This window comes from Bos indicus, chromosome X (genome assembly GCF_029378745.1).
Source record: "Bos indicus isolate NIAB-ARS_2022 breed Sahiwal x Tharparkar chromosome X, NIAB-ARS_B.indTharparkar_mat_pri_1.0, whole genome shotgun sequence".
Taxonomy (NCBI): Eukaryota; Metazoa; Chordata; class Mammalia; order Artiodactyla; family Bovidae; genus Bos; species Bos indicus.
Window position 1 is genome coordinate 139,734,671 of NC_091789.1, and position 22,986 is coordinate 139,757,656.

The window sequence follows — 22,986 nt, forward strand, 5'->3', positions numbered from 1 at the left end:
TTGCTGACTCCTGAGAGCCCACAGCACAAGTCCCTGTGCCTCGTGGTTGAATTATCTTCCAATCCCATTGATGCTTATGCGGACTTTTCTCCTCCAGCCCTGGCTGAAAAACCTCATCTCTGAACCGCCCCCACCCCCCGCCCCCAACAGTGTGGAGAAACAGACAAATTCTCTAGTTCATCAGAGTACTCTGAATCTCTGTGCTGGGCCCTGGTTCCATATCACCCACGGAAGACAATACAGGCTTGTCTGGTCCTTGATCCTGGCCGTGAACCTGACTACCAGAGGCAGCCAGTACTCACTTCCATGGGCAGAAAGGCAATCTTCTGCTTGTTCCTGGGGGAGGTGGGTCACTCCTGAATGGTGCAGCCACACTTTTGAATACTCATTTTAGAAGACCTTATTATACTATCTAGAACCTCTCAGAGGCAGAACACCTATCTCCTCAGTTGGTTTCTCTTACTCTGTTATTTCTATTACCATCTCCTCCAGATGGCTGCCACCATCCCTATTGAATAGACTGGGGCTCCTTGGTGATGGCTTGCTGACCACCCCCTCCTCCACAACCCACCCCCCCCCACCCTACTCTGAGATGCTCCACAAAGCAGGGGCTGATTGCAGGATGCCCAGCCCCCGGGAAAGTGCCTGGCACAGAAAAAGCTCTTGAACAAGCCATCCTGAATGGATGTTTTCCAGTGATTTACGCTGGACTCAGCAAAATCAACCCTCTCACAATCTTTCTTCTGTCAGCAATTCCTCCTGTTTCCGAGTACGGTGACTTCACACTGCCTACAAGAGGCTTTGCACAGCTTTGGGGGAGGATGGTTTTACTAGTAGGTGGTTTTACGTGAGAAAGAATGTGTACGAGGCTTCAATGCTTTGGTCCAAGGAGAGAAAAGGACCTGTCCACTGGCCAAGGCCAGAACTACTTCCACACGCTGGTGAGGGAAGGGGGAGCCTGCAGAAGAGATGGGGAGAGAAAGTGGGCCAGACAGGACGGAGGGGTATAATGACCACTTTTCCTTCAATGTCATCACTGTTTTGAAGACTGAAATGTAACAGGTTAACCATCCTAATTTTTTAAGGTATGAAGGAAGCAAACAGATAGAAAGAAAACAATATTTAATGTTATTATTGACATACCTTGTTAGTTAGAACAGAGGAAAACTCACCCGGGTACTGAAAGGAGATGGGCCTGGTGGGCACAGGGGCTGCAGCGCCATCCACGTGAGGCATGTCGCCGGCATGATGGAGGCCCTCTCTCTTGAATTGCCTTGGCACACTCCATCCATCTATAAGAAGTATAAGTGAGTCTCCCCTAGCCCTCAGCAGCAGCAAGAGAAGAGAGGGTGGGGATAACTGCTTGCTGAGCACTGAAGTTTCAGACAAAGCAACTGGGCCAGCCCTTTCCTTACAGGGTTCCAGGAGCTCACTGGAGCCACTCGCCAATATATCTGCTTCTCCAAGCGTTCTTAGGAGATTCATTTACAAATTTGACTTGTTACTCAGTAGGGAAATCAGTCTAGTGACAGCAGAATTCATCTGGCTTGGTGAAAAACATCTGAATTCTATTTCAATTGCAGTGATTTAACAAAGTTACTGAGTTGGTTCAAAGATTTCATAAAATATACTAAGCCCTTTCATTTCCCTGTTCAAAGTACTAGACATTCAGACTTGAGGATGAAGCTCTCAAGGCAAAACAATAGGTTAACACACAAATATAAAGACTTTCTGGGGGATGGGATCAAGATGGTGGAGGAGTAGGTCATGGAGTTCACCTTCTCCCACAAACACATCTGCATGTGGAATGATTCTCACTACTACGAAAACATCAACTAAACACTGGCAGACCACCTCAGACTTAACAGAAGGGCAAGAAAAACTCTAGGTAACTGGGTAGGATGAAAGAAAAAAAAAAAGGAAGGAATTGGGAGGGGACCTGCACCCATGGGAGGGAGCTGTGAAAAGGGAAAGGTTTCCACACCCTGCGAGCTGAGGCTCAGCCTTCAGAGGTCAGAACCTGGGAGACAGCCTGAGGGGCTCGAGTATGGTGTGTTACAACCAAGGGAGTACAGCAAGAAGCCTGGATCAGCTAGGTTGTTCATGGGGTCACAAACACTTGCACATGACTTAGTGACTGAACAACAACTGATGGATACCTAGGTTGTTTCAAGTTTCTGGCTATTATGAATAAAGCTTCTACAGCCAAAAAAAAAAAAGACTTGGTAAGCCAGAAAGAACCTCAGAGCTGGTTGACACTATATTCCTATTGTTTAGTGAAGTAGTAGGCTCCGAGGTAGAACAATCTAAGGCAGGACCAAAGCCAGGACAACAATTTCTAGTCTCTGAAGCTAATACTCTTTAATCTCCATTCTGTAACCTAAGGAAGGTTTTTCTAAATCTGAGGCAATTGATGGAATCATTATAATTCAAAGTAAAGTCACTTAAACATGTTCACGTTCCATAAAGTGGCGGGGGGAAGCAAATTTTAAGAAGTTACTTATTTTAAATCTGAGGCAATCCTAACCTTCACAAAATAAGGATTTATTTATAGGCTTCATTTACCCCATGAACAGTATGAAAAGGCAAAAAGATATGACACTGAAAGATGAACTGCCCAGGTCAGTAGGTCATGGAGCGCAATATGCTACTGGAGAAGAATGGAGAAATAACTCTAGAAAGAATGAAGTGACAGGGTCAAAGCAAAAACAACACCCAATTGTACACATGACTGGTGATGGAAGTAAAGTCTGATGTTGTAAAGAACAATATTGCATAGGAACCTGGAATGTTAGGTTCATGAATCAAGGTAAATTGGAAGTGATCAAACAGGAGATGGCAAGGGTGAACACTGACATTTTAGGAATCAGTGAACTAAAATGGACTGGAATGGGCAAATTTAACTCAGAGGACCATTATATTTACTACTGTGGGCAAGAATCCCTTAGAAGAAATGGAGTAGCCATCATAGTCGACAAGAGTCTGAAATGCTGTACTTGGGTGCAATCTCAAAAACGACAGAATGATATCTGTTCGTTTCCAAGGCAAACCATCCAATATCAAGGTAATCCAAGTCTATGCCCTGACCAGTAATGCTGAAGAAGCTGAAGTCAAACGGTTCTATGAAGACATACAAGACCTTCTAGAACACCCAAAAAAGATGTCCTTTTCATTATAGGGGACTGGAATGCAAAAGTAGGAAGTTAAGAGATACCTGGAATAACAGGTAAATTTGGCCTTGGAGTACAAAATGAAGCAGGGCAAAGGCTAATAGAGATTTGCCAAGAGAACGCACTGGTCATAGCAATACCCTCTTCAAACAACACAAGAGAAGACTCTACACATGGACATCACCAGATGGTCAATACTGAAATCAGACTGATTATATTCTTTGCTGCCAAAGATGGAGAAGCTCTATACAGTCAGCAAAAACAAGACTGGGAGCTGACTATAGCTCAGATCACGAACTCCTTATTGCCAAATTCAGACTTAAATTGAAGAAAGTAGGGAAAACCACTAGACCATTCAGGTATGACCTAAATCAAATCCCTTACAATTATACAGTGGAAATGACATATAGATTCAAGGGCTTATATCTGATAGACAGAGTGCCTGAAGAACTATGGACGGAGGTTCGTGATATTGTACAGGAGGCCATGATCAAGACTATCCCCAAGAAAAAGAAATGCAAAATGGTTGTCTGAGGAAGCCTTACAAATAGCTGAGAAAAGAAGAGAAGCTAAAGGCAAAGGAGAAAAGGAAAGATATATCCATTTGAATGCAGAGTTCCAAAGAAGAGCAAGGAGAGAGAAGAAAGCCTTCCTCAGTGATCAATGCAAAGAAATAGAAGAAACCAATAGAATGGGAAAGACTAGAGATCTCTTCAAGAAAATTAGAGATACTATGGGAAAATTTAATGCAAAGATGGGAACAATAAAGGACAGAAATGGTATGGACCTAACAGCAGCAGAAGATATTAAGAAAAGGTGGCAAGAATACACAGAAGAACTATACAAAAATGATCTTCATGACCCAGATAACCACGATGGTATGATCACTCACCTAGAGTCAGACATCCTGGAATGCAAAGTCAAGTGGGCCTTAGAAGCATCACTTTGAACAAAGCTAGTGGAGATGATGGTATTCCAGTTGAGCTATTTCAAATCCTAAAAGATAATGCTGTTAAAGTGCTACACTCAATATGCAAGCAAATTTGGAAAACTCAGCAGTGGCCACAAGACTGGAAAAGGTCAGTTTTCACTGCAATACCAAAGAAAGGCAATACCAAAGAAAGGCAATGCCAAAGAATGCTCAAACTACTGCACAACTGCACTCATTTCACACGCTAGCAAAGTAATGCTCAAAATTCTCCAAGCCAGGTTTCAACAGTATGTGAACTCTGAGCTTCCAGATGTTTAAGCTGGATTTAGAAAAGGCAGAGGAACCAGAGATCAAATTGCCAACATCCACTGGATCAGTGAAAAAGCAAGGGAATTCCAGAAAAACATATACTTCTCCTTTATTGACTATGCCAAAGCCTTTGACTGTGTGGATCACAACAAACTGTGGGAAATTCTGAAAGAGATGGGAATATCAGACCACCTTACCTGCCTCCTGAGAAATCTGTATGCAGGTCAAGAAGCAACAGTTAGAACTGGTCATGGAACAATGGACCAGTTCCAAATTGGGAAAAGAGTATATCAAAGCTGTATATCATCACCCTGCTTATTTAACTTATATGAAGAGTACATCATGCAAAATGCCATGTTGGATGAAACACAAGCTGGAATCAAGATTCCTGGGAGAAATATTTAACTTATATGCAGAGTACATCATGAGAAACGCTGGACTGGAAGAAGCACAAACTGGAATCAAGATTTCCAGGAGAAATATCAATCACCTCAGATATGCAGATGACACCACCCTTATGGCAGAAAGTGAAGAGGAACTCAAAAGCCTCTTGATGAAAGTCAAAGTGGAGAGTGAAAAAGTTGGCTTAAAGCTCAACATTCAGAAAACAAAGATCATGGCATCCGGGCCCACCACTTCATGGGAAATAGATGGGGAAACAGTGGAAACAGTGTCAGACTTTATTTTTCTGGGCTCCAAAATCACTACAGATGGTGACTGCAGCCATGAAATTAAAAGACGCTTACTCCTTGGAAGAAAAGTTATGACCAACCTAGAGGGCATGTTCAAAAGCAGAGACATTACTTTGCCAACAAAGGTTCGTCTAGTCAAGGCTATGGTTTTTCCTGTGGTCATGTATGGATGTGAGAGTTGGACTGTGAAGAAGGCTGAGCACCGAAGAATTGATGCTTTTGAACTGTGGTGTTGGAGAAGACTCTTGAGAGTCCCTTGGACTGCAAGGAGATCCAACCAGTGCATTCTGAAGGCGATCAGCCCTGGGATTTCTTTGGAAGGACTGATGCTAAAGCTGAAACTCCAGTCCTTTGGCCACCTCATGCGAAGAGTTGACTCATTGGAAAAGACCCTGATGCTGGGAGGGATTGGGGGCAGGAGGAGAAGAGGACGACAGAGGATGAGATGGCTGGATGGCATCACTGACTCAATGGACGTGAGTCTCAGTGAACTCCGGGAGTTGGTGATAGACAGGGAGGCCTGGCGTGCTGCGATTCATGGGGTCGCAAAGAGTCGGACACGATTGAGCAACTGATCTGATCTGATCAGATATGCAGATGACACCACCCTTATGGCAGAAAGCAAAGAGGAACTAAAGAGCCGCTTGATGAAAGTGAAAGAGGAGAGTGAAAAAGCCGGCTAAAACTCAAGATTCAAAAAACTAAGATCATGGCTTCTGGTCCCATCACTTCATGGCAAAATCATGGGGAAACTATGGAAACAGTGACAGATTTTAACGACTGAGAGACTTCACTTTCACTTTTCACTTTCATGCATTGGAGAAGGAAGTGGCAACCCACTCCAGTGTTCTTGCCTGGAGAATCCCAGGGACGGGGGAGCCTGGTGGGCTGCCGTCTATGGGGTTGCACAGAGTCAGACATGACTGAAGTGACTTAGCAGCAGTAGCAGCAAAATCACTGCAGATGGTGACTGTAGCCATGAAATTAAAAGACGCTTCATCCTTGGAAGAAAAGTTATGAACAACCTAGACTGCATATTAAAAAGCAGAGACATTACTTTGCCAACAAAGGACCATCTAGTCAAAGCTATGGTTTTTCCAGTAGTCACTTATACATATGAGAGTTGGACTATAAAGAAAGCTGAGTGCTGAAGAATTGATGCTTTTGAACTGTGGTGTTGGAGAAGACTCTTGAGAGTCCCTTGGACTGCAAGGAGATCAAACCAGTCAATCCTAAAGGAAATCAATCCCAATATTCATTGGATGAACTGATGCTGAAGCTGACGCTCCAATACTTTGGCCACCTGATGCAAAAAATGACTCATTTGAAAAGACCCTGATGCTGGGAAAAGATTGAAGGCAGGAGGAGAAGGGGACAACAGAGGATGAGATGGTTGGATGGCATCAATGACTTGATGGACAAAAGTTTGAGCAAGCTCCAGAACTTGGTGATGGACAGGGAAGCCTGGCATGCTGCAGTCCATGGGGTCACAAAGAGTTGCACACAACTGAGCGACTGAACTGACAGGCTTAGCTCTGATTTGCAATTGTTGTTGTTCAATCCCTAAGTCATGTCCGACTCTTTGTGACCCCACGGACTGCAGCACACCAGGCTTCCCTGTCCTTCACTAACTCCTGGAGTGTGCTCAACTCATGTCCATCCAACCATCTCATCCTCTGTTGCACACTTCTCTTCCTGCCCTCAGTCTCTCCCTAACTTTGCAATTTAGTTACCCTGAAATTTTTTAAAAATGGAACTGAGAACCTAAAAATCTTCATGATACAAAAACATGGCACTATATCTGTATCACTGATTTTATCAGAAAATAAAAATGTGTTACTTTGTAACTGTTTTGCATTTTGTAACAATCAGTATGTTTTGCCAAAACATTTTACATTTTGAAACAAGTTCTACATATAAAAGCAAGTATTAATATTTAAACTTACATTCAAAAGATGGTTCAAATCCCTCGTTATCCTTAAAAACTAGCTTGTCCGGATTTGAAAATTCACTTTTGTCTTGAAGTTCTGTATGTCTTTGATAAAGACTGGATGGGAAGAATAAAATTCAAGAATGTGAAACTTTAATAATGTAAGACATAAGAGCAGAGGGTGATGAAAAGCCTTTTGTGATTTGAGAAAATAGTTCAGAAAATTAATTTTTCGTGGACACATAGTGAATAGGAGCTACTCTGCACTGGGTGCTCTCCATGCACCAGACATCATTCCAAACCATTAATATGTATTAACTCAGTCACTCTTCCACACTGCCTCATGCCATGAGTTGGGTACTACCATTGTTAAGAAAGAATATCCTGGCACTCTCAAAGCTGTTCCAAGGAGGAATTTTTATTTAAAGAACTTGAAAATTTTTTCAAAAAGCTCTTTATACCATTAGCATGAGCCAGCTGAAGATGTGTCCTGCCTCTCTTCTTGGCTTTAACACAGAAAGACCTATACGAGAAAAAATTACCTACTTTAGGACCAGACAAGCACCTGTGGTAGTTCTCACCTTTGTACAGTAGATGAGCATCAACACACAGACGCCCAGGCCTGAGCCGAGAGAGGAGTCAGAATCTCCTACCGTGGGGACTAGGCACAGGTAGAAGGCCTACCCTTGACTTGAATCTCAGCCTGCTGCCCACCCCCGCCCCCAAGCTTCTCGACACACCCACCCCATGCTGCTTCAGCCCATGTATCCTAGGACTAACTACCACTTTTGAATTTGTTTCAGTGATTGACACTGTGGAACCTTATTTGTTTACATTTAAATGCCTAAATATTTGTAAGTGACTTTTTAATGATGTACAAAACTATTTAACGTTTACAGTGAATTGGTTTGCATTTGCAAATTTTTTGTGTGTTTTATCTTTATAAACCAAGTCTATTCACAGAATTATGAAGATGCTTATTAATACCCAAGTACATATACTATAGGTCTTCCCTGGTAGCTCACTTGGTAAAGAATCTGCCTGCAATGCAGGAGACCCCGGTTCGATTCCTGGGTCAGGAAGATCCACTGGAGAAGGGATAGGCTACCCACTCCAGCATTCTAGGGCTTCCCTTGTGGCTCAGCTGGTAAAGAATCTGCCTGCAATGTGGGAGACCTGGGTTTGATCCCTGGGTTGGGAAGATCCCCTGGAGAAGGGAAAGGCTACCCTCTCCAGTATTCTGGCCTGGAGAATTCCATGGACTGTATAATCCATGGGGTCACAAAGAGTCAGACATGACTGAGCGACTTCTACGCATACACTATACATCAAGTTTAGCAAACAAGTAGAATCTTTTTTTCCTCCAGGCAATAATTCAAATGATTCTCAGAGATCATGCATCTTATAATCTGACTGCAAATTCTATCCTGCCACGTGGTCTTTAACATCACCTAAAAAAATGGAGCCAGTCCTGGCTGAGACCACAGGAAGCTAACCAGCCTCAGCAGAGGCCAGGCAGAGAACGAGGTACTTACCTGGCTTTCTGCTCCAGAGGGCTGGAGAGCGAGTGCACCGAAATGTGCCTGGACTCTGCAGGCGAAGGCTGTGGCTTTCTGTCAGGACAGGTGGTGGTGACAGTGGACCGGCCCAGACCTACGGGGCAGGAGCAACCAGGAAAAGCACGTTACAAACTGCATGGAGAAGATGGCAGTGCAGCTTCTAGAGACTTCTACCACTTTGAAAATGCATTCGATCATCTTTGCAAGCAGTGGGGTATGTGAAAGTTATCCACAAAACTAACAATTCAGGCATGAAAATGAAACTTCAGTGATAACAGGAGAACACATGAAACTAACCAGCAGCCAAAGAAAAGCCACAGTCACTCTAAAAACCTCCACGTGCCAAGCAAAATGCTGGCACTTGACCCTCCATCCTACAGCCTGCACACCACCTGTAACCTTGGGTGGGGGAGTCAGGGTTCCCTAGGAGCCCACAGTTCAGAGGCTCCCATGACTCCCAGTTTATCAGCCTCCAGCTGCACTGTTACCCAGAGGAGAGGGGGGATGAGGAGCAACTGAGCCCCAACCAGAGCATCCACAGGCCTGTGTCCATAGCTCACCTTCCAGGTATGTTTCACTATCGAGGCTTCTCGGTTTGGGGAGTGGCGTGGAGGAGAGTCGCCTGGAGGCTGTGCTCTTGTGTGACCTTGAGGCCATGCTGCTGGGCACCTCGGACACCTCGCTGTCATCCTCTCCGCGTGTGCTTACTGGAGGCTGCTGAGAGGTGACTCTGGCATCCATAAAAACACACCTCTCGGGAACAGCTGCAGTGATGTTCTTGAGAGTCCCCGGCAGACACAGCAAGGGTGGGCTCCTGGCTGCCAAGCGGCTCTTGGTAGGGCACTGACTGACCCTTTGATGGTAGTTCTGGAAAGCTTTTTCCAGGCACTCTGCTTCTTGCTCCAGCTCTCTCACTCTCACCTTAGTACTGGCTACAAACTCGAGGTCGGAATCAGGGGAACTTCCCTCTGCGCTGGCATTTGGGTATCTGGGGATCCGCGGTGTAACTGGGCCTGCTGTCACCTCCTCTTGTCTCAGAGGATTTTTCAAGAAATCCCCACTGATGTTGCCATCACGAGGTTCCACCCTGGTGCTCATTAACCCGCTGATGGAGCGATTCAGCAGAGAGTGGCTCGGGTTGGGGTACACTTCATTCTCTAGTGCTGCAGGTCACAAACAGAGTGTGAGACAGGAAGGGAAGAGGTGGAGAACCAAACTGAAACGTTTCAGCAATTTTTTGGTTGAAAAATCAACTAGCACATTAAACAGTCTGTGGCGTGTGATCAAGATGGTGGAGTAGTAAGATGTGAAGCTCATCTCTGCCCACAATACATCAACAATACATCTACATGTAGAGTGATTTGCACAGAATATCTACTGAACACTGGCAGAAGATCTCAGACCTCTGAAAGGGCAAGAAAATCTCCATGGAACCAGGAAGGACAAAAGGGAAAAAAAAGCAAGGAAGAAGTTGGGACAGGATCTGTATCCTCAGGAGGGTGCTATAAAAGAGGCAAGGTTCCTGCACCCCATGAGATCAGCCAAGATGGAGGTGAGCTCCAGAGCCTCTGGAGAAGAACGCAGCCTCTGGAGTGCAGCAGCTGGGACGGAGAGACCTGCACAAAAGGTCAGCACCACTGCCCTATACTCCCCAGCCCGAGACATGTGTCCTCCCATGCAGGCAGGAGCTGGGTGCTGAAGCTCACGCTTCAGAAATCAGACCCAGGGAGAGGGCTAGGGTGGGCTGTATGGAAACAGCCTGAAGGGGCTGGAGTCTGGAGCAGTCGCTCCTGAGGGTGTACATGGAAGAAGCTTGGGCCACCTTAGAGGCCAGGTGTTATTGATGGTTGGGGTGTGTGAGGGGAGTGGTGGGACGCACTACTACAGCCTCTTCCGCTGTTCACACTTTCAGGTGGCATGACACGGCTTACAGGAGCTTCAAGAGGGGTCACGAGCTGCAGCAACCACCACCTGCATGCCACAGGCTTCAGGATCGGTTCTGAGCCTCTGCTGTGACTTACTCCCCACACCTCAGGCTACAGAAGCAGTCTTGAATGGCCACCACTGCCGCCCTTCTGGGCTCCAGCAGTGGTCTCAAGCCGTCAATGATCCCATCGCATGCTCTGGGAGTGTGTGAGATCCTCCACCAATGCTGAGAACCTCAGGACTGGGCACCAGCCACTGTACCTGCACACCCTGATTATAAGGGGATAATGACCATGGCCAGCACACGCTGAACAAAGAGGTCACAGGCATCCATATCAAAAAACAGCCCTCATGCCAAACAAACACTAAACCCACAGAAGCTACACAGTGATGCTTCCGCATATAAATAGTCCCCCAAGACCACAACAGATATATTTCTCTTCTGTAAGTTTGAGAGAGAAAATTAAGTAAAATGAAGCAAAGGAACCACTCCCAGTTAAAAGAACAAGATAATTCCCCTGAAAGAACAAACAATGAAACAGACCTCTTCAGTTTAACAGACACTGATTTCAAAAAAGATAATGAAAATATTAAAGGGAGTAAGAAAAAGTGTCAGTAAAAATGCAGAGTACTGTAAAAAAGGGACTAGAAACGATAAAGAGGAAGCAAGAGAATTACAAAACTCATTGCTGAGATTAAAACTGAACTAAAGGCAATGAATTATGTAGAAAAACAAGCAATTCCCTGGTGGTACAGTGGTTAGGACTCCACACTTTCACTGCTGAGGGTGTGGGTTCAATCCCTGGTCAGGGTACTAAGATCCTGCAAGTCATGTGGCATGGCCAAAACAAAACAAAACCAGTAACACCAAAGAATGAATAAGTGACCCAGAAGACAGAATAATGTAAATCACCCATTCAGGACAGCAGAGAGAAAGCCAAATGAAAAAAAAAAAAAAAGAAACCTAAACAAAAGACCTGAAAGTAGTCAGTCGTGTCCAACTCTTGGTGACCCCATGGACTATACAGTTCATGGAATTCTCCAGGCCAGAATACTGGAGAGGGGAGCCTTTATCTTCTCCAGTGGATCTTCCCAACCCAGAGATCAAACCCAAGTCTCCCACATTGTGGGCAGATTCTTTACCAGCTGAGCCACAAGGGAAGCCCAAGAATGCTGGAGTGGGTAGCCTATCCCTTCTCCAGTGGATCTTCCCAACCCAGGAATCGAACTGGGGTCTCCTGCACTGCAGGCGGATTCTTTACCAATTGATCTAGAGACCTATGGGACAATAAAAAGCACGCCAAGCTATACATAATAGGGATTCCAGAAAAGGAAGAAAGAGAAAAGATCAAAAATGTATTTGAAGAAATCACGGCTGAAAACTTCCCAAACCTGAAGATGTAAACAGATATCTGATGCAGGAAGCAGACGGGGTTCCACATAAGGTAAACTCAAAGAGACCTACACCAAGGCATATTCTAGTTAAAAAATGGCAAAAGTTAAAGAGAGGATTCTAAAGACAGCAAGAGAAAGAGAGTAAGAAAACATAGATTTTTTTCCCCCACTTCCTAGAATATTTTAGAGCCTATATGGCTACCAGTCTAAGGCAAGTAGATAAAGGATGGAGTTAACATACTTGAAAAACAGGGTAACTACAAATCAAAAACATACAACAGATTCACAAAAACCAAAAAGAAGAGAACATAAGTATAACACAAAAGAAAATCATCAAACCACACAAAGGAAAACAAAAAGAAATGGACAAATATAAAATCAATGGGAAAACAAGCCTTAAAATGGCAATAAATGTATATCTAACAGTAATCACTTTAAATGTAAATGGACTGAATGCACCAATCAAAAGACCCAGTGATTGACGGGATTAAAAAAAACAAGAGCTTAGGGCAAAGGACACAGACTGAAAGTAAGGAGATATAAAAAGATATTTTAACCAAAGAGAAATGAAAAGAAAGCAGGGATCACAATACTTTCATCAGACAAAATAGACTTTAACACAAAGGTCATAAAAAAAGATAATGAAGGACACTTTATAATGATAAAAGGGTCAATACAAGAAGAAGATTTTACATGTGTTAACCTAAAATATATGTGCCTAACATAGAAGCACCCAAACACATAAAACAAACACAAACAGATATAAAGAGATAAATTCACAAGAATATGATAATGGTAGGAGACTTTAACACCCCACTCCCATCAATGGACAGATCTTCTATGCAAAATAATAATAAAACAACAGAGATCCTAAATGGTACAACAGAGCAGTTAGACCTAATTGGTATTTTCATGGCATTATATCCAAGAACAAAAAACCAATACACATTCCTTTCAACTGTGCATGAACAGTCTCTACAACTGACCACATGCTGGAGCACAAACAAGCCTCAACATATCTAATGGTACAGAAATTATCACACATCTTTTCTGACTATAAACGCATGAAACTAGAAATTAACCACAGAAAAAGAAATGGGGAAAGACTAAACAATATGCTACTGGAAAACCAATGGATCAACGAGGAAACCAAAGTGGAAATTTAAAAATACCTTAAAACAAATGACAGTGAAAACAGAACCATACAAAATCTAAGGGACATAGCAAAAGCAGTTCTTAGAAGTTCACAGTAATACAGGCCTTCCTCAAAAAAAAAAAAAAAAAAACAAACAAACAAGACAAATCTCAAATAAACAATGTAACATACCACCTAAAAGAATCAGAAAAAGAACAAACAAAACCTAAAGTCAGCAGAAAGAAGGAATAAAGATAGAAAATAAAGTAGCAATTAAAAAATGGAAAAAGTCAATAAAACCAAGAGCTGGGTCTTTGAAAGAGTAAATAAAACTGATAAACCTCTGGCCAGGCTCACCAAGAAAAGAGAAAGAACCCAAATAAACAAAATAAGAAATTAAAAAAGAGATACAACAGCCAATACCACAGAAATACAAAAAAAAAAAACTAAGGGAATACTAAGAACAATTATATGCCAATAAATTTGACAACTTAGAAGAAATGGACAACTCTGTAGAAATATAGAGCTCACCAAAACTGAATCAAGAAGAAATAATTTGAACAGACTGATCACTAGAAGTGAAAGAGAATCTGTAATTAAAACAAACAAACAAAAAAATCCATACAGACAAAGTACAAGACCAGATGTCTTCACAGGTGAATTCTTCCAAATATACAAAGAAGAACTTATACAGATCTTTCTTAAACTCTTACAAAAACTTGAGGAGGTAGGAACACTCACAAAGATCTTCTATGAAACCACTGTCACTCTGATACCAAAACCAAAGACACCACCAAAAAAGAAAATTACAGATCAGTATCTTTGATGAAATGAATATAGATGAAAAATTCCTCAGCAAACTATTAGCAAATTGAATCCAACAATACATACAAAAGATCATATACACAACCCACATGAAATTCATCCCAAGCTCACAAGAATGGTTCAACGTACACAAATCAATGTGAAACACCACATAAACAAAAGACAAAAACCACACGATCATCTCAAAAGATACAGAAAAACCATTTGAGAAAACTCAACATCCAGTCAAGACAAAACTCTTACTAAGGCGGGTATAGAGGGAACATGTCTGAACACAATAAACCATTTATGAAAAACCCACAGCCAACGTAATACTCAATGGTGAAAAGCCAAAAGCCTTTCTAGTAAAATTTAGAACAAGACAAGGATGCCTACTCTAACCTCTTCTATTCAATACAGTACTGAAAGCTCTAGCCACAACAATTAGACAAGAAAAATAATAGGTATCCAAATTGGAAGGGAAGAGGTAAAATTGCCACTATATGCAGATGACATGAAACTACACATATAGAAAATCCTAAGGACTCTACACAAAAACTACTATTTCTAATACATGAATTCAGCAAAGTAGCAGGATACAAGATTAACCTTCAGAAACCAGTTGCATTTCTTTACACTAACAATGAAATATTAGAAAGGGCATGTAAAAAAACAGTACCTTTTAAAATTACTTCCCCCTCCAAAAAAAAGAAAAATAAACTTGACCGAGGTGAAAGATTTATACATTGAGAACTATAAAATAGGATTCTTTACCAGCTGAGCCACCAGAGACACCCAAGATACAGGAGTGGGTAGCCTATCCCTTCTCCAGTGGATCTTCCAGACCCAGGAATTGAACTGGTGTCTCCTGCACTACAGGTGGAATCTTTACCAGCTGAGTTACTAGGGAAGCCCATCAAATTATTAATAAAGGAAATTAAAGAGGATTCAAAGAAATGGAAAGATATCCCATGCTCTTGGACTGGAACAATACTGTTAAAATGGCAATACTACCCAAAGAAATCTATAGATTTAATGTGATCTCTATCAAATTACCCATTATATTTCTTCAAAGAACTAGAATAATCAATCCTAAAATTTATATGGAACCATAAAAGACCCAGAATTGCCAAAGTAATCCTGAGGGAAAAAAAAAAAACAAGCCAGAAGGCATAACCCTTCCAGACTTCAGACAATACTACAAAGCTACTGTAATTAAAACATCATCATACTGACACAAAAACAGACATATGCATTAATGGAATAGAATAGAGAGCCCATAAATAAACCCACACATCTACAGTCAATTAATCTTCAACAAAGGAGGCAATAATATACAATGGGAAAAACACAGTCTGTTCAACAAGTGGTGCTGGGAAAGCTGAAGAGCTGCATGTAAATCAACAAAATCAGAACACACCCTCTCACCATACACAAAAATAAACTCCAAATAGCTTAAAGACTTAAACATAAAACATGATACTATAAAATTCCTAGAAGAGATCATAGGAAAATATTCTCTGACATAAATCACAGCAATTTTTTCTTAGGTCAGTCTCCCAAGGCAATAGAAATAAAAACAAAAATAAACAAATGAGACCTAATCAAACGTACAAGCCTTTGCACAGCAAAAGAAACCATAAACAAAACAAAAAGACAACCTATACAATGGGACAAAATATTGCTAACAATGCTACTAACGAGGGCTTAATTGCCAAAATACATACACTCAATGGCAAAACAAACAAACAACTCAATTGAAAAATGGGAAAGAGTATGGAGGTTCCTCAGAAAAGTAAAAATAAATTACCATATGATCTAGTGATTCCACTCCTGGGCGTATATACAGACAAAACTCTAATCCAAAAAGACATATGCACCTGTATGTTGACAGCAGCACTATTCACAATAGCCGAGACATGGAAACAACCTAAACCTTCATCAACAGATGAGTGGATAAAGATGTGGTGTGTACACACACACACACACACACACACACACACACACACACAGAGGAATATTACCCAGTCATAAAAAAGAACAAAATAATGCCATTTGCAGCAACAGGGATGCAACTAGAGAATACCATACTAGGTGCAGTGAGTCAGAAAGAGAAAAACAAATACCATGTGGTATCGCTTCTATGTAGAATCTAACATATGACACAAATGAGCACATCTATGAAACAGAAACAGACTCTTAGACATTGAGAACAGACTTATGGTTGCCAAGGGGGAGGGCGTTGGGGGAGGGATGGAGTGGGAGGCTGGGGTTAGCGGATATAAGCTACTATGTATGGAAGGGGTAAACAACAAAGTTCTACCGTAGAGCACAGAGAACTATATTCAGTATCCTGTGATAAACTGTAATGGAAAACAGTACCAAAAGCAATTTATATATGTGTGTGTGTGTGTGTGTGTGCGCGCGTGCACGCACGCAAGTGAATCATTTTGCTGTACAGCTGATTCAACACAACAGAGTAAATCAACTATACTTCAATAAAAAAAAAGTAGTTTGTAAAACCAAAGTTATGCCTGGTAGCTCAGAGGGTAAAGAATCTGCCTGCAATGCAGGTGACCTGGGTTCGATCCCTGGGTGGGGAAGCTCCCCTGGAGAAGGGAATGGCAACCTACTCCAGTACTCTTACCTGGAGAATCCCATGGATGGAGGAGCCTGGTGAGCTACAGTCCTTGGGGTCGCACAAGAGTCGAACACAACTGAGTGACTAACACTTTCACTTTCACAGTAGAAATCAACACAATAGGGTAAATCAACTATACTTAAACAAAAAAAAGTCTGTAAAACCACAGTCAAAACACTAATTATTAACGTTTGAGAGCTTATATGTACCAACTATTGCTTCATATGCCTTCTTTTGTAATGCATACTATTACTTCACAATCCATTATGCACGACCTTGAAATCCATAAAGCTCTGAGAACTGAAAAGGCATTCACAATGTATTCGGGGACAAAGCCTAACCAGACTTGAACTCATGTGGTTGAAAAACCTGACCTGATCTGATTTAAGCCCATTTATAATCTTTATTTAATCAGCAGGAACATTCACACACTTGACTTCAAAATAATGAATGTGTCTCATTACAGGATGCCACCTCCAAACTCCCAGGGCTGCAGCAAAATCTACTGCGTACAGCCTGAATCTCAGAGAGGGGAAGGGCATGTGGTCAGGGCGCCACCGTGGGCCCAAAACTCTCACTGCTCCCACGTCATGGACAGGAGACTATAGCTGAATCACCCAATTGCAAAGCACCAAGTCACTGGGCTGGCCTAATGCAAAGCCACCACATGTGACCGCTCCTCTCCTGCAAGGCCACCTTGATGGTGCCAGGGACAGATGCTTGGCAGGCCCGTGCTCGTGAAGCTTCCATCCTCACTGAACTATTTCTAATGATCTGAGCTCAGGATAGTTTCAGCAGTGTGAAGTTTGGCAAATGCAGAGTTGTGGCGAGAAAATGAGCAACAGGAAAGAGTAGAGATGAGTGAAGAGACGGAAATAAAAGTAGGGTGGGGAGAAGGGGCCAAGGGCCCGAGGGGGAAGAAGTGCAAATAGGAACTGAGGATGGCTCAGAATCACAAAGTCTCATGAACTTCTGCTGGGCTTGAAAGCAGCTCAAGAAAGCGTCAAAATTGGCACTTGGTAAGAAGGAGGGGCAGATGTCATGCATCCACAGGAAGACACAGTAATAAAATGACAGCAGTGGCCATTTCCCCAAGTGTTTTATGTGCCCCAGGCACTGCACTGGAGCCAACCACATATCCCCTTCATCCTCCACTGCACAGAAGGTATTATCCTCATTACAAAGAGGGGACTCGAGGCCCAAGGAAGTTAAAAGAAATGTACCCAAAACCAAACAACTTAACTGCAAAACTGGGGTACAAAACCAGTTTTCTGATTTCAGCAGCAGTGCTCTTTCGCCAGGCCACGCTGCCTCTCCCACTCACATAAACCTCTGTCAGGGAATATATAAAACCACTCAAGAGTTGATTGATCTTATTATCAGGATGTGTGAGTGTCAGTCGCTCAGTCATGTCTGACTCTTTGCAACCCCATGGACTGTAGCCTGCCAGGCTCCTCCGTCCATGGGATTTCCCAGGCAAGAACACTGGAGTGGGTTGCCATTCCCTTCTCCAGGGGATTTTCCTAACCCAGGGATCAAACCCAGGTCTCCTGCACTGCAGGCGGATTCTTTGCTGTCTGAGCCACCAGACAGCAAATAAAAAAGGAAAGCCTAGGTCCAGGATGAATTTGGGGGCTTCTGTGTCACTATCACACCTATCTGTGGTATGAGGTTCCCCCAAGCATGGGGCACCTGTGAAAACAAGTCACGCTGGCTGACTTGTTTGGTTGGATACCTGGTTGGTATCCCTGAAATGGACAGGGAGCGTGACTTCTGAGATGGCACATTTCTCTATGACTTTTCCCTACGAGGTGCTGTGTGTGCTCAGCTGTGTCCAACTCTGTGGCCCCATGGACTATAGGCCGCCAGGGCCCTCTGTCCATGGGATTCTCCAGGCAAGGATACTGGATTGGGTTGCCATTCCCTTCTCCAGGGGATCTTCCCCACCCAAGTATCAAACACATATTTCCCACGTCTTCTGCATTGGCAGGAGGGTTCTTTACCACTGAGCCACCTGGGAAGCTTTCCCCTACTATGAGAATTACTAAGAATTCAATGAGTAACAATTACATTTTCACAAATGTCAGAAGTTTTACACACACACACACACACACACACACACACACACACACATAAAGGTTAAAAATGTCTCTAACCTGTCTGAGTTTGTTTTAGTTGCAATTTTAAAATTGAAACCTGTGTAGTTAACCTCTTGACAGAAGCATCATATTCTAATACCTGGGCCTTCAGCTGGGCAGAGCGCTCAATCTGCAGAGAATTAGAGAAGAAAAGAAATGAACATAAAAGAAATCACAGCTCACTTCAAAGGGAGCTATTCTCTCATTAGGCTTATTCTCTTTTGCCCTTTTGCCAATTCTGAGCAGCGTTACACCCTTAACGCACAGGGTCCCTACAAGATGACGAAAGATAAAACAAGTTTCCACCTCTTGTCACATGCAAGTTAGAGCAGCTACTCCAGGGCAGACACAAGAGAGATGGCAGTAGTATTTCCAAGTCACAGGGTGAGAATCAAGACACTGCCACTGTGGGCACCACCAGGACTTGAAAAATTGTGCATTTAAGTGAGTTTGCTTGCCTCTGGATTTTGTGACAATTATGAATATAAAGTCACATGATCACTGGAGAGTTCTCTCAGATGAGAAAGCACATACTTTAGCGCCTTGGGGGAGCTCTGATGTTGAAGTAAACCCCATTTACACCGGTGTGGTGTGTGCCAAGTTCACATATCTATGCAGCAGACTGGCCCGACCCCTGGCTGCACAAGGAGCAATACTCACCTCGCTTTGAAGCTGTTTTTGTAGAGCTTGCTTGTGGGTTTCGAACTCCTTATGCTCAAATGCAATAGCATTTTCTGCTTTCTTTAATTCTTTCTGAAAAATCAGCAGTTCGGGAGACGGCTGAGCTATGCCTAGGAAAGTAACAGATAGTGATTGTTATCAACCTGAAGTTTTCTCATTGAGCTTTACTTTTAAAAGCAGCTAGAGAAGTTTCAAATTGTTCTTCCTTTTAGGGCATGCACACAATTTTCTAACAGCTCCATCAAATGGACAACGAGCAATTCTGCCACAGGAATTTGAAAACAATTTAATGCACATAAATGCAAATTTTACTATTCTTGAGTCCTTCTCAATCCTGACTATTCATTGGAAAAACCGATGCTGAAGCTGAAGCTCCAGTACTTTGCCACCTGATGTGAAGAGTCGACTCATTAGAAAACACCCCAATGCTGGGGAAGATTGAAGGCAGGAGGAGAAGGTGATGACAGAGAATGAGATGGTTGGATAGCATCACCAACTCGATGGACATGAGTTTGAGCAAGCTCTGGGTGATGGTGAAGGACAGAGGAGCCTGGCATGCTGCAGTCCATGGGGTCACAAACAGTTAGACACGACTGAGCGACTGAACAACAACCCAAGGCAATCTACAGATACAGTGCAAACCCTATCAAATTACCAATGGCATTTTTCACAGAATTAGAACAAACAATTTCACTATTTGTATAGAGACACAAAAGACCTCGAACAGCCAAAGCAATCTTGAGAAAGAAGAATGAAGCTGGAGGAATCAGGGTCCCTGACTTTAAACTATACTACAAAGCTACAGTAATCAAGACAATATGGTACTGGCACAAAATCAGAAATATAGATCAATGGGACAGAACAGAAAGCCCAGAAATAAACCCACGCACCTATGGTCAATTAATCTATGACAAAGAAGGCAAGAATATACAATGTTGAAAAGACAGTCTCTTCAAGTGGTGCTGGGAAAACTGGACAGCTACATGCAAAAGAATGAAATTAGAACATTCTCTAACACAATATACAAAAATAAACCCCAAATGGATTAAAGGGCCTAAATGTAAGCCCATGCATATATGCTCAGTCGTGTCCAACTCTTTGCAACCCCATGGACTGTAACCTGCCAGGCTCCTCTGTCCAAGGGATTCTCCAGGCAAGAGTACTGGAGTGGATTTCCATGCCCTCCTCCAGTGGATCTTCTCGACCCAGGGATCAAACCCAGGTCTCCTGCATTACGGGCAATTCTTTACCACTGAGCCACTGGGTAAGCTCAGATAGTATAAAACACTTAGAGGAAAACACAGGCAGAACACTGATATAAGTTGTAGCAATATCTTTTTGGATCCACCTCCTAGAGTAATGAAAATAAAAATAAGCAAATGGGACCTAATAAAACTTCAAAGCTTTTGCACAGCAAGGGAAACCATAAAAAAAAAAACCAAAAAACAAAAAGACCACCCAACAGAATGGGAGAAAACATTTACAAATGAAGTAACCAACAAAGGATTAATTTCCAAAATATACAAATAGGTCATGCAGTTCAAATAACCCAATCAAAAAGTGGGCAAAAGATTTAAATAGACATTTCTCCAAAAAAGACATACAGATGGTTAAAAAGCACATGAAAAGATGCTCAACATGACTAATTATTAGAGAAATGCAAATCAAAACTACAATAAGATACAACCTCACACCAATCAGAATGTCCCTCATCAAAAAGTCTATATACAATAAATGCTGGAAAGGGCATGGAGAAAGGGGAATCCTCCTTCACTGATGGTGGAAATGTAAACTGGTACAACCACTATGGAGAACAGTATGGAGGTTTCTCAAAAAAATAAAAACAGAACTACCATGTGATCTAGCAATCCCACTGCTAGGCACATATCTGGAGAAAACCATAATTTGAAAAGATACACATACCCCATTGTTCACTGCAGTGCTATTTACAATAGCCAAGACATAGAAGCAACCAAATGTCCATGGACAAATGAATGGATAAAGAAGATATGGTATATATACACAATGGAATACTGCTCAGCCACAAAAAAGAAATAATGCCATTTGCAGCAACAAGTATGCAACTAGAGAATACCATACTAAGTGAGGCCAAGTCACAGAAAAAGACAAATATCTTACAATATCACTTATACGTGGAATCTAAAAAGTCATACAAATGAACTTATTTACAAAACACAACAGACTACACAGACTTCAAAAACAAGTTTATGGTTAGCATAGGGGAAAGGCAGGGAGAAGGATAAAATTAGGAGTTTTGGGTTAACAGACACACAGTACCATATATGAAATAGATAATAAGGACCTACTGTACAGCACAGGGAACTTGACTCAATAACCTGTAATGACCTACATGGGAAAAGAAGCTGAGAAAGAATGGATATTTGTATATGTATAACAGAATCCCTTTCTCTACACCTGAAACACAACACTGTAAATCAACTATACTCTAATCTAAAATAAAAATTAAATTTAAAAATGTTTATTCTTACAGACACTATGAATTATGGAATAGCAAGCAACAAAGAAGGAATTTCAATCTGGAATTTTAGTTTTATAAAAGCTTCCCAACTGAAGCCTCCCCTAGAGCAGTTTCCTGGGACTTCCCTGGTGGTCCAGTAGTTAGGGCTCTGCACTTTCACTGCAGGGGGCACAGGTTTGATCCCCGGTTGGGGAACTAAGATCCCACATTCTCATGGTGTAGCCAAAAAGAAAAAAAAAACAATTTCCTATTATGAACCTAACATGAATTACAAATCATTTTTTAAAAAAGACTTACGGTTTAGGAGATGCATGTTTTCACTTTTCATGTCTTCCACTTGTTGTTTAAGTAGTTTATTTTGTGCCTGAAGCTCCAGTTTTCCTTCTTTCAGTAGAGAATAGTCACTCATCTCTTTAACCTTCTCGCTTAGCATGTGGTTTTGCTTTGTTAACGCCAAACATTGAGCTCTGACAGACTCCAATTCAAGCTGGAATTGGAAAAGGAAAACTCGTATTTGAACAGAGACTTTACAGGACTGAGTAGGTAAATGCCGACAGTCTGCTCTCAGCTTTGTGGCATAATTTAATTATGGTCAGCTCGCTGGTCTGCTGCTCTGTAACAAGACGACTCTAACTACAACAACTTTGGTCTTGGAGCTGGGGCAAGTTCATACAACTCAATTTATGCAGAACCCTGTCCTACATAGCAAGTCCTTCAGATTCTCACCCAACTTTCCATATGCAACTAAGGACCCAAAAGCCATCACAGATTTAATAATGTGTCTGTTTTTTAATATGAAAAGGTGAGATAGATACTACTAAGGTGCTGGGAGGTGCTCTCCTTCCCTCAGTCTGATATATCTCATTTGAAGACAGGAGCCTATAAAGTTCTCAAGTAATTCATCACAGTTGCAAAAACAAATCTTATATACAGAATATATTTTAAGTATCTGAAGGTCCAGTTCTGGGCTTTGGATAGCAAGCACAGAAACGAACAGAAAAAAAGTAACAGTATCATGTGAAAAATGCCTCTCATTTTGCTTTAATCTGTGAGATCCCGATGTAGTGATAGGAGCTTTTACCTGGTGGTGAGGGGAAGGGGAAAGAAGCTGAGTAGATACTAGTACATGCCAGCCACCTGCTATGGAAAGGCAAAGAAACCAGCTGAAATCCCTC

General features: G+C 42.2%; 1 protein-coding gene across 8 annotated transcripts in view; it reads right to left on the reverse strand.

Annotated features, from left to right (window-relative positions):
• OFD1 (OFD1 centriole and centriolar satellite protein) overlaps nucleotides 1-22,986 on the reverse strand; it is a 79,921-nt gene that overhangs the window by 22,467 nt on the left and 34,468 nt on the right. For all 8 annotated transcript variants that reach the window (XR_011565113.1, XM_070783529.1, XM_070783528.1 and 5 more), the window contains 7 exons: nucleotides 22,109-22,298; nucleotides 19,291-19,421; nucleotides 18,649-18,760; nucleotides 9,152-9,754; nucleotides 8,568-8,685; nucleotides 7,049-7,149; nucleotides 1,173-1,292 (listed from right to left, as the gene is read on the reverse strand). Coding sequence is in view for 7 of the 8 variants with exons in the window: in XM_070783529.1 (XP_070639630.1) it covers nucleotides 1,173-1,292; nucleotides 7,049-7,149; nucleotides 8,568-8,685; nucleotides 9,152-9,754; nucleotides 18,649-18,760; nucleotides 19,291-19,421; nucleotides 22,109-22,298 (1,375 nt within the window). In the remaining variant the exon portion in view is untranslated. The remainder of the gene's footprint in view (nucleotides 1-1,172; nucleotides 1,293-7,048; nucleotides 7,150-8,567; nucleotides 8,686-9,151; nucleotides 9,755-18,648; nucleotides 18,761-19,290; nucleotides 19,422-22,108; nucleotides 22,299-22,986) is intronic.